At 27.5% G+C, this 12,771-nt stretch overlaps 1 protein-coding gene across 2 annotated transcripts; it reads left to right on the top strand.

The window, feature by feature from the left end:
- The first annotated feature begins 1,124 nt into the window (after positions 1–1,124).
- Positions 1,125–12,419, top strand: LOC145842801 (carbohydrate sulfotransferase 10-like). 2 transcript variants are annotated; one of them, XM_082950283.1, is made up of 4 exons: positions 1,125–1,224; positions 5,128–5,325; positions 5,619–5,822; positions 11,679–12,419. In XM_082950283.1, exons 1-4 carry the CDS (start codon positions 1,126–1,128, stop codon positions 12,204–12,206), a joined length of 1,029 nt encoding a protein of 342 aa, XP_082806409.1. In that variant the 5' UTR covers position 1,125; the 3' UTR covers positions 12,207–12,419. The 2 variants fall into 2 exon arrangements, with proteins under 2 accessions (XP_082806409.1, XP_082806410.1); XM_082950284.1 differs by lacking the exon at positions 11,679–12,419 and adding an exon at positions 10,379–11,065.
- Positions 12,420–12,771: the final 352 nt, after the last annotated feature.

Raw genomic sequence — 12,771 nt, 5'->3', positions numbered from 1 at the left:
ATGTTATAAGAACACAAATGCTTTTTAAAAGAATTTAATTTTTTGAGTTAAAAAAAAAAGAACAGACTGCAACAAGATGATTTTTTGCTTACAGAGTTTATTGCATACAGAACAAAAATAGTAATTTTCATCATAAACTTAAAATTAAATAATTTTATTTGATCATAAATCTCTTAAATAAATTTCTATAATATTAACTCAGATTATTTTAAAAGTTAATATGAAAATAAAAACTTGCAACAAGAACAAACTTAAATAATTTGTTATTTAAGTATGGGTTGAAAAAACACGACGAAGAAATTCAAACTTAATATGTCGATTTCTTTAAGTAATCAAAATATTGTAAGCAATTAAAACATGATGCTGGTAAATATTTTGCTAGCAAATGTTTACCTGCAACTTACAAGTAATATAAATATCGTAATTTGATCGAACATCTATATTAGATCTTAAAGTTGTTTACTAATTACATCTAAAAGGTCACCAGTTATGTTATTTTAAAAATATTTGTACATTTTTGTGAGCAGAAAAAAAAATAGAAGATTTTTTTCTTAATAAAAAAAAAAGTTACATTAAAACTAATCTTAAAAGCGAAAAAAAAAATTATTTTCTAAAGTTATTTTTATGGTTTTGAAAGCAAAATTATGTTTAAATTTAAAACAATTTAAAGTAGAAAATGGGCTTAAATTCTTTTCCAAAGATTGCTCAGAATGTTTTTAAAACTACAAAAACCGCTAAACCCAAAAGGCCTCCGTAAAATCAATAAAACTGACAGTCATTATTAATTACTTAATCTATGTTGTGGAAACACTGTCAGCTTTTAAAAGAGTAAAGATAACAGATTATGAGCCATTAAAGCCAATTAAAAAGAACACAAGAAAGTTTCGTATCCACATGCGCATTAAAAAAACTTTAAAAAAAATGCCTACAAAACACATTGTAGACAAATATGTGGGATTCGCTTTAACATGTTGATGTGTCACGTACCTCGTCGAAGTTGGAAATCGACGAAGCCGGCCGACTTGTTTCAGAGAGAAGAAATGGCCCGCGGGCGAATGTTGGAAAAAAGGCTCAAAAGCCGTTGAAGTTGGCACGGCCAGTTGTGTTGTGAGCTGTCGGCAGACGATGGATAAAAAGCTTCAGATTTCGCTGGCTGTGGCGCTGGGATGGCTGATGAGTTACCTGTTTCACGTTTCAACGCTGAGCTTCGTCGACATCAGAAAGGTTTGTTGGGTCATTTTGTTTACAATATGTTAGTTAATAACTTTTCAAATATTTCATTTGCCATCGATTAGATATGTCGTTAGACTTGATAAATTATAAAACCGCTAATGAAAAATCGCAGAAATTTAAACCACATATTTAGGTATTTTATTAATTTCTTTAAGCAAGGACCTAATTGACCTAGGTAATTTTTTCTATTGAATTATTTTTTGATTTAAGAAAGTTTTAACTTCGTTTTTTTTACTATTTTCACTGAGATATATTTAGCTAACAAACGTTTACAGTAAATGTTGAACATTTAAAATTCACAAAATAGATCATACATTTTAATTAAATACAACAAAAGAAGTAAAAATAAAAATTTTAAGCTTTGATTTTTATGCTGTTAAGTCGACGCAAGTTTAAAACAAGCAATAATAAAAAGCACATTTCTCAGATAACGCTTTTTGCAAACATTCAATAGATACCAAGCGTAAAAATGTTATCAAAACAAGTAATTATTGTAGGATTCAATGTTGAAAACGTCACTAAATACTTCAGAGCTTTGTTTTACTTTGTTCATTTAGAAAAGCTTGAGTTTTTAATTTTAAACGGTTATTTTTATTTTTAAATTTTACTCACAAAGTCAGAAATACATGTGTTAACGTTTTTTAAGTGCAACATTTTTACTTAGTGAGAAAGATAATTTTTATTCTATTTGGTTTTTAGTTTCAAAGTAACATTATTAAAATTTACGAATCATATCACTTAAGTAAGAAATTAAAGATAATTAAATTAATACATATACTTCGTATTCTCAACAGAGAAACTAGTTGAACTAAGTAGTTTTGTTTAACTTAATTATTTTTGATATAAGTAAGTTTTAAATACACAATTAGATTTTAAGATTAAAAAGTAAACTTTCACAAAAAGTGTTTGACATGATATGTAATTATAAAACTCAAAAAAATTAACAAAACATTTTAATAGGTCAAAACAAACCTTATCAAAATTAAAACAAATATTTCCAGTTCTAATTCGTTATGCCATTAAACTCGAAGTAAGCAACTTTATACATTTAAAATTTAATAAGTACAGTAATAAAAAGCACACTTCTCAAAACAATTTATTTACTAGCGTTCAGTAAGCATCTTTAAACGCTAAATCAAAAATTTCACTTACTAAAGACATGTACATCAATACTGCATGTATAAATGTTGTCATAGCAAGTAGTTGTTATATAATTCATGATATAGATGTCATAAACTTTTGAGAATTTTTTTATTCTTTTAAATTTTTATAATTTTCTCTTTCGATAAGTATTTATAATAAATTGACATCATTTATTAAACGTTTTGAAAAACGACAACAGTTTGCTTAAAAAAATGAATACAACCTTTTACTGTTTTTTATAAGCTTATTAATAAATTTTGTTACTTGTAAATTAAATGTTGTTAACTAATTGTTTACAATAATAATGGTTAATTTTATTGTCGTCTTATCAAATAAAAAGTAAGTTATCAAATTTTATTATAATTAGGTTTTTTAAAAAGTATCATAAAATGATCTTAGTATTTGGTTTAAAGTTTGCTGTCAATAACATATGACTAATCTACAGTGTGGGTAAACAGTTTAAGTTATGTAACTAAACTGTAAACGTTATTGTTTAAAAATTATAAAAAGTATATTCATAAAAACTGCTTAAAACAAACTAGTAAAGATTATGATATTGAAAACGAGTCTTAAAAGATAATCTTTTCCTTATATTTTTTGGTTAGATATAACTTTTTAAACTTAAAACTTTAGAAGTACTAAAAGTAATAAACTTTAAAGAAGAAAACATATAACTTTTGACAAAACTAAACATTTGACTATAGTATGTAATTTTAAAATTTATACACGTTCATTTCTTCATTTTCATTGAAACTGTGCTTACTATTCTCATTATATTTGAAGACGAAATACTAACTGACCTATATAGATTTTTATCTAATTGTAAAACAGTTTTAAATCGAAAAAAAATGTAAAGATTTAGGTTTTATACTAGATTTCAAATGTATATAATTGTTTAAATTGAGTATAAACATAAGAGTTTACTTATATTAGTTATTTTTTTACAAATAACTATTTTTAAATGTTTTAAGTTTTATTCAGAAATAAAAAGTTTATATAATGTTAAAACAAAATCATTTAGGTTAGTTGTAGAGATATGATTAATTTAAAGTAAATAGTTAGTTTTTACAACTATTAAATTTTAAATTTTTACAACGAAAAACTTTTTCAAATAATACAGCCGTTAAAAAACAAGTTTATCAGGTGTACTTAAAACTAAAGATGTGTTAAACTGCACGTTTAAGAAGTTTAAACAACTAACGTTTTATGGAATTTAATAAAACTTTAATCCTAAAGAAACTGCGTATGCTTTTAAATTTTCATCAGATTATTCCTGAACATTGTCAGCTTCTGTTTATCCCTGTGATGTATTCAGTAGCTTACTTATACCACCATTAAATATTTGGTCAAAGAAATAAATAAAAGCTGATTAATTTAAACAACATATCTTTGTTCGATCGCTACTGGATTTTAAATTTCAACAAACAAAGGTGTATTGGATTAAAACTTTTAAAATTTAATATATAAATTCATCTGTTTACCCATAATAAAAGTTCTGGTTAAGAAAACTATAAGTTTGTAAAATAATTTAAAAAAAGTTGTACTATTTGGCTTTTTATAAATAAGTGAAAGAACAAAGCTTTAAAACCAGGATTTCTTAAAATCAGTAGAATTTTAGTAGAAAAAGATGCTTTTTATTTATCATTCCTATATAAAATAATTAGTTATGAACAAAACATGTTTTTTCATTTATAATTTACTTGAAACACTTGAGCAAGTTTATAAAAAATAAGTAAATTCCGTTTCAAGAATTACTAAGTTCTCATTAAACTAACTAATTAAAACACAAAAACCAGAACATTAAAAAACAGTAAATTGAATTTTTGTAATTTTAATTCCTTTCTTTGTTTACTACAAATTGATTGTGTAAACATCAGATTTTTTAGTGAGTTACAAACATTTAAAACGGGATGTTAAATCTGGAGTTTAGTAAAGAGGCGATATTATCTGTTAACGAATAAATATCCGACATACAAAGAACAACTTCTAGTTGTCATCAAGCTTATCTTTAAGTTTAAATCAACAAAAAATTGTGTAAATACGAACTATTTTAAGTGTAGGAAGTGTAAAACGGCCGCTTACTTTTGAAATAGCAGAAACCATCACATTAAGTAAGAAAATTCTAAAACTTTATTTTAGTTTTTTGAAATACCTCAGACTTTTTTTATTAGCCAGACATGATACTTGCGTACTTTTTACTTTATAGATAACATTAAAACTTTTCAACTTAATGATAAGGAGAATGATCAATTCAAAATTTTAAATTTTATTAACAATACAATGTTTCACTCGCTTGAAGCAAATCAAACGAGATCTTCAGTTGAATAAAATATTATTCAAATAGATACATAATACTTAGTCAATACATAATACTTAAGTAATTTAGTCTTATACTACAACTAAAAACCATTAAAAGCTTACAAAACATATAACTAAAAAAAGTTTTATTAAACTTTGGCTAATTAATTTATAGTTGACGGGAAGCGAATATTTGAATTAACTTTACAAGTGCTCAATGGTGAAATTGAAAAAATTTTCCAGAAAAATATTATTAATAATTTGAAAACAAATTAAGTTTGATCCTACTTTAAATAAACATCACAATTTTATATTAGATAGAAGAAATAAAAAGTATAAAAAATATATAACGAGTTAATTGTAACTGTATAACAGTTTTTACTAAACAAAGTATTAACTGTTTCTTGAAAACTTATACTTCGTCAAGTAAATTTAACTAAATAAATTAAACAGTACAATTTGTTTCCGATTTCTACAACCACAACATCACCTAAACCTCAAGAAGATGAAAGTGATTTTATGGAAATGATGGAGCAAAGAATGAAAGAAAGAATCGAAACGATGAATTCGGCTTGCAATTCGAAAAGAAAAGAAATTTGCAAACTTCCACAAATGACGTTTCCCGGCAGTCTTTACAACAGAAATTACAATGTGAGTTTTCATTCTGAAATCTCAGTTTGAGTTCCACTACTTGAAATTTCTTAGCACTTGTTTAAGTCCATATATATGTATTGTTTATTGAACGACAAAAAACACTCAAAAAGTTTGGTCCACGGACCTGGTGCACGAAAAAACCATCGGTTATCGAGTCATGCACCAGAACAGTTTAACGTCATGACATATATTTCTTTTTCTCACTTTGTTTTTATGCTGTAGTAACATTTAAAAAGCATTCCAAACCTATACAACTCCTGTTCACTTTAATAACTTAAAATATTTTACAGTACACAATATGCCGAATACAAAAGGTTGCTAGCAGCAACTGGATACGAGCTGTCACAGTGATGGACAACATTTTCTCCATAGAAGACTTGCACAATCACCGAATAAAAGGCGATGACGTCATCAGTCTCACGGACCGACTCAGAGGAGTGAGAACGATAAACGACGTCAAGGAAAGGATCCGAGTTAGCAGGGAGTATTTGAACGTATGTTTCTGACTAGCTGTAAATTTAATCATCTACAGTTCTTTGATAAAAACCCTAAAAACCATAAAGTCGTTAGACCAAATAAAATGTACTAAGTAAGTAATTATAAGTCAATATTAGTAAATAGTTTGTTTTTCTATCTATGCGCAACTAGAATTCTCAAATAAAAGTTTAAAATTTCTACATTGAATTACTCAAGTTAATGTTGTTCACATATATCACATATATCTTTTTGCTTATTACTTTAGTTAGAATACTTTAATTTAGAAATATAAGTCGTAGTTGTATAAAACTTAACTAGTCTAATGAAATTAATAAAATAAAGTAAGTACTACATTTCTGTTCTTTATTTTTTAAATGTTGTAGGGTTCAAAGACTTAGTTTCTACGTATAAGTAGCATTATAGCGATTTTATACAACATTTTATACAAATTTTACATTGCATACATTAAAAAAAAACAAATTAAGTTTCTTAAAATTTTCAAAAGTATACATTTTAAATTGTTTAAGTATCTATTCATAAAGAATAAGTAAAATAGTTCTTTGAAATTAAATTTCTTTTTTTTAATTTTTAATTTAAAGACATTGAAAATATTGACAAGTTTATGTACGAAAATTGAGATCACAGTGTTAGCACAACCTTTGTATCAAATAAATATATATAACTTATTGCAAATTTTTGGTGCTACAAAGTAACTTTAACAAAATTATTTTTATTAAAGGTTTTGTTTAAACACTTGGTAAAAAATAAAGTAGTTATCAATCTTAGTTCCTACCACAAAACCTTACAATGGTTTCAAAAAAAAAAACACAGTTAAACCAAAAACCCGTAAAAAATTGTAGACAATGTAAGCCAGGCAAGTAGCAATTATTATAACTACACTATTTTCTGTGAAGTAAAGTGTTCTTATCTTAAACATCTAAGTCGTTTTTAAGGAGTGTTTTAAAAAGAACAATTATATTTAAAAATTAATCAATAAGTATTAAAACAACTTATTAAGCACGGTTTGAAATTTTAATTAAGTTAATGTAACACATGTACACATGATAATTAGTTGGAATTTCTGCATAAATGAATAACGTAAAACTAGTTAACTTATCGCTTTATCTCAGTATAAGAAGAAATAATTATCCCACAAAGTTGATCACTTGTATAGGATAATTACTATAGTCATAATAAATATTTTTCTCAAGCTGTACTTTTAGTATTTGTTTTTATTAAGTTTGTTTAAAATATAATAGTTTAAAATGTCTAAATCAAAAACTAATTGTTGTGATTTGCTAAATTCAATATTGATAACTACTACGATTTCATTATTATAAATTAAAAATGTTTGAACATAGCATTGGTTTAGTGTTAAAAATCATAAAACTATTGAAAAACTAAATAAACTAAAAATTTATTTTTATTTCAAAACACCTAAAACTTCCTTAGAACATTAAAATTTACAGTGCTTTCAAGAGTTTAAATCTCATCTTCAATAAGCTTGAATTAAAAATTAACAACATTTTCAAAACAAAAACCATTTAAATTATTTAGTTTTTAAAACTTTGTATGTTTTAACCAAAAATTTATATGACTGCGTCCAGGTCAGATTTAGGAGTTATGTTTCATGCTTTGCTTGTAGTGTAAACAACATGTAGAAAGAATTATTTTAACTGTCTTAAGATATATATATCTAGTTTTAATTATGTATATAATGTTTAACAACTGTTTTTAATTGTATATTATAAAATTCACGGTTTTACTTGTTATAAAAAAAGTATAATATGTATTAAAACTTGTATATAAAGCTATAAAATATTGTTTATAAAATTAATTTTTTTATCAAAAATGCAGCTTAAAAGAGTTTCAAATCAAAAACGTAATAAATTTATGCTTTTTGCTACTTTTAGATGTCAAACTATTAAGCTTTAAAACATAAAAAATGAATAAGTAGTTTTTGTTTTACGAAAACTGTTAATATTATTTTGTGAAAGCTAGTAACCTATTTTAAAATGTTTTTTATTAGTTTGTTTACCGACTTGTTCTATATGTAATTCAGTGGTTAACTATTTATGCACCAGAAACTAATATTAACTAAAATTGTTGAATGACAGCATCAACATGTTTTACTTAATTAAAAATACAATTTGCTAATGTTGTTAACTTTTAACATCATAACACACCTTCCAAAAGTAAACATTTGCAAAATTTTGAACAGCACGTTACACCACAAAGACTTTACTGTGGTTTTATTGAATTCAAATCGTTTTTTAAGTTTCTTCAGTACGTGAAACTTAAAAATATGTTTCCTTTACTTTAATGAGCCTTTTCTAAGTACTACTTAAACTGTTTGCAAAGAGCATGTTTTGTTTTAGAAACAGACTATTTGTTAAACACAGTAAAAGAACGAAACAAAAAAAAATAAAACAAATATTTTAAAGAAGATCCAAATCAATAGAAATATAATTTCAATTTTTTTACTAGAAAGCACTGTTTACTAAAAGTTAGAAAATAACAAAAAGTTTAAACTTTTTTGTTTACCTATTTTGTGTTTTGTTTAATTTTTGTAGTTGGTTTGTTGAGTTAAATTAAAACAATCCTAAAAATATTCTAATAAAGTTGTTTAAACTTAAAAAAAAGCAATACAGAGGGTAGGTGTCATTTGTTTTTAACCTCCAAGCCATTTGTATTTTCAATGCATAATCATTATTAGTGAAACTTTCTTAATTCTGCAAGTAGCTCTAGTAAGTCTAAAAGTTATATTTCAAAAATTTATACTTTTAAAAATTTTATGCACTTAGTTGCTTAACTTGTTGTGAAAGATATCATAGCACTTAAAACCGCTAGATTAACAAAAACTTAAACTATGACAGCTATGATAAAGAAACTCATATCTGTTTACTATGCGTCGGCTGCAGTTATAAGGTCGTTTCTGATTGGCTTAAATATTAAGTAATAAGACTTTTTTGGTTCTTTTTTAATATATTTGTGTAAGGTGGGTCAGGTATAAGAGTAAAGATGATCTTAGTATTCTGCTGTATTATCACTTTACCTCATTTGCATAATGCTATGAAAGAAAATATTTTCAAAACCTTACAAATGCAGCCGATCCGTTTACTACAACACAATTTATGTGTTTCATAAACTAAATATTAACATTATGATTTTAACATTATGATTTATTTAAATGCTGAATAAGTAATAAAATCTAATTAGATTACCTTAATAAAAATTTTTATTTTGTTTTTAAATGCATTTAGATAAAATAAAAGTTTAAACTTATAGATTAAAAAAATTTGTGATAAGTTTTTATAACGGAAAAAAAATGCTGAGATAAAACTGAAAAAAAAAGCAAAGTATAGTCAGTAAAATGTTTTTCAAGCTGTATGCTTACCTATAATAAAATTATTTTCATATTGAACTTATTGCTTTTTCAGATTAGATAGGAGCTTGTCGTTCAAGTATAAAAAAGTTTAATGACCTTTCGTTATTCTATTACAACAAAGTAAACTGCTAAACGTTTCATGAAACTTATAGAAGCTTTTACTTATTAATAAACTCCTTGTATATATGTAGTTATATTTTTTCGATAAAATTCTTTCCCAAAAAAATTCAGTTGTAGATATTTTTTACAAGTTCACTTTAATAAGGCTGACAAAAAAGTTATTTTATTTTGTTTAAAAGACCAATGATTAATATAATTATGATCAAAAAATGTTGTGTTGTGGTGTTTTATTTTATTTATACTTTATATCAGTTACGTTAGCTTATGATGAATTGTTTATTAATCACTTTTTTAAATGTTTAAATTTATTACTTTTGCTTATTAATGTGGTTATACAAATTATTTACTACGTATAAATGTGGAAAAATAAATTAAGATTTTCAATAATCGGTTACATTAATCTTACGTTTGATATCAATTTATAATTAGAAATATATGTTATCATTATTCAAATCTAAAGTTAACTTTGAAAACAGGAAATATTAGTTGTAATTTTTTATAAACTACTTAATAACAATATTAAAGTATATTTACATTGGTAATTAGTTAAAGGTTGAATGTGTCTTAGTTTAAAAAAAAAAATTATGAATAATCTTAATTTTTTCTACCTCTTGATTTATTATGTTTTATTTAAAATTGGTGCATTAGAATAAAAATAGATGAAAAACACTACTGCAGTTTGTTGTACCAAACATAATTTTTCAAACAATATTAATTTCGCTTATAAATCTCATTGAAAAACCTGCATGTTATTTCTGAAATTCTGCTTTTTTTTACAGTTTTATGTCTACACGAGAAAAGTCAACACTTAATTATTTGACAAATATTATAACACTTCTGTATTAAAATTAATTTCTGGTAGTATAAAACTTAAGCTTGAATTTGTTAAGTTTAAGAAAAATATACGTAATTCGTACCAAGTTACCAAACTTGGTAAATAAATAATAAAATATCATTTTATTTTATTAAAACTTAATTAAAAACTATTTTTATGCATGCAAAATTTCAACATAGTAGCATTTCACCTTTATCACCGCTCTCTTCTCATTATTACGTCACAAACAGATCGTAACGGTGCGACATCCATTCCTTCGCGTAGTTTCGGCGTTTCACGACAAAATGGATCCGACCGGGAAAAGCCCCACCTACCGCGAGCTTGCCCGCCAAATCGAGGTGGCCTACCGACCGATGAGAAGCGACCCTGTACACCAAAAGCTACCGCTAGCTGGCGCTGCCAATTTTGAGGACTTCGTCAATTTCTTAGTGGGCAACCCGCGCTTCGAAAGGTACAACGACGAGCACTGGCAGAGCTTCGACTCGCACTGCCAGCCGTGCCTGCACCACTATGACGCCATAGTCAAGATGGAGTCGATCGAAGAGGACATGCGGTTTTTAAGGAGAAAGTTGAACGTACCCGAAACCTACACGGAGGTTTTCTTGGGCATGGGCCGCAGAGTTGTTCACAACGAGGCGGCATTGTTCCTGAAAATTCCCCAGCAACTAGTTGAAAGACTGTACCGCAAATACGCTTCTGATTTTCAGATGTTCGGGTATTCGTGGCCTGATTGGCTGCCTTGCAGAAGATGACGTTCCCTGATTTGTTGAAAAAATTGAGCTGTTTTTTTCTAAGCTGTCATTATTTATTTATTTAATTGCAATTTTTCAGTCGAAAAGTTGTTTTTTATACTATTTTTTATATGTCAATTCATATTTGAAAAAATTTTTATTAGTGAAATATTTTTTTTTAATGCAACACACATATTTAAGAAGTTTCTTTAAAATACCAAGAAAATATTTTTTTGTTAAAGTTTGTTTCATCATTTTTAAAAATCTGTAATAAACGATTAAACTGTTGCAAACTTGTTCTTTTTTAATAGCTTCTTTAACTTCATCAGCTTCTGAACCCATATCTATTACATCAGGGCTTGTGTCACGAAACTAACTTAGCTTTGTTTAAAACTGATAAACATTTAAACAACTAAGTAAATGAGGTGAACAATTAACAACAAAGTTCACCCTGAAAGTATATTAATTAATTTATAAAACAAAATATATTAAGTTCATAGTTTACTCTTGGCAATTTTGCCAAGGCAATCATCAACGCCCTTGCTAACACGTATAGTTATTTGACTTCTAACTAATGAAAAAATGAAGTTTTGTTGAAGATTCAGCGTCATTTACTCACAGACCAATTGTCAAGGACCCATGAAGCAGTAGCTGTGCAAGAAGTCAAGCATTACTAATGTTGTTAAATAATTGTCTGTTCACTTGTAGAAGTCTATAACTCTGTTATAACCTTCTAATAAATAATATTCTAATGCTCTTAATCTAGCCTTCGTGCTCTGAACTGTTACGTCACAAACAGATCATCATGGTGCGCCACCCCTTCCTTCGCGTCCTCTCCGCCTTCCACGACAAAATGTCGGAGCGGCAGAGGAGCGCGGGGTACAGGAAGATCGCGGACAAGATCGAGAGGAGGTACCGAACGATGAGGACCGATCCCGACGAGAGGTACACCAACATCACCGGCCGCCCCACCTTCGAGGATTTCGTCAACTTCCTCATCGAGCGACCCGACGACATCGGCTTCCGCGACAGCCACTGGGACACGTTCCGTTCAAAATGCGCCCCCTGCCGGTATAAATATGACGTCATAGTCAAGATGGAGACGCTGGCGGAAGACATGCGGTACCTGAGGAACAAGCTTGGGGTCAGGCGGCCCTACGACGAGGTGTTCTTGGGCGAGGGGAGGAATCGGAGCCACCACGAGGTGCAGCTGTACAGGGAGATCCCCATGAGTCTGGTGGAAAGGTTGCACGAGAGGTACCGCGACGATTTCGAAATATTCGGCTACTCGTGGCCTGATTGGCTCGACCAAGCGAACACTTATTAGTGCTGCATTGAAGTGTTAAAACAACTTTCTACTGTTACAAGCAACATGTTTTTTTAACGCCACATAACTTATCATTTAAAAACTTTTTAGTACGTCTCCACTGTGATGTATTCGTTCTGCTGTTTAATGTTTACGTTTATTTATTTCTACTTTAATTTAATTAGCCATAAAAATATATTGCAATTACGTACGAGACCAAGCTTGCCATTTCTAATATCTTACACGGCTGCAACTTTTTATGCTTGCTCTTGTTTTCTTTAATTTAAGAAATTAAAAACTGTTTGTAAGTACTGTTTTTACGTTGTTTTACTCGAACTAAAGAAGCCGAATAAAATCTTTATTTATAATTTTGTATATTTTTTGCAAATTTTAAGTAAAAGTTGTAGCTTTAGGATTTTAAAAGAATGAGGTAAGTTTTTTAGTAAATAAAAGTTTTTTTAAAATAACCAATCTTATCTAAAACATATTTTAAAAGTATCATAAGCACTGCCATAAAGTCTGACTAGAGAAAATTTCCTAATCAAACTAAAAATTTCTAAACTAAACTAAATGTTTAACTATTTTT

Source organism: Thalia democratica, chromosome 8 (genome assembly GCF_965202585.1).
Source record: "Thalia democratica chromosome 8, ktThaDemo2.hap1.1, whole genome shotgun sequence".
In the NCBI taxonomy this organism is placed as follows: domain Eukaryota; kingdom Metazoa; phylum Chordata; class Thaliacea; order Salpida; family Salpidae; genus Thalia; species Thalia democratica.
Note: the sequence above shows the minus strand (reverse complement) of the source record. Positions and strands in the feature narration are given on the sequence as shown.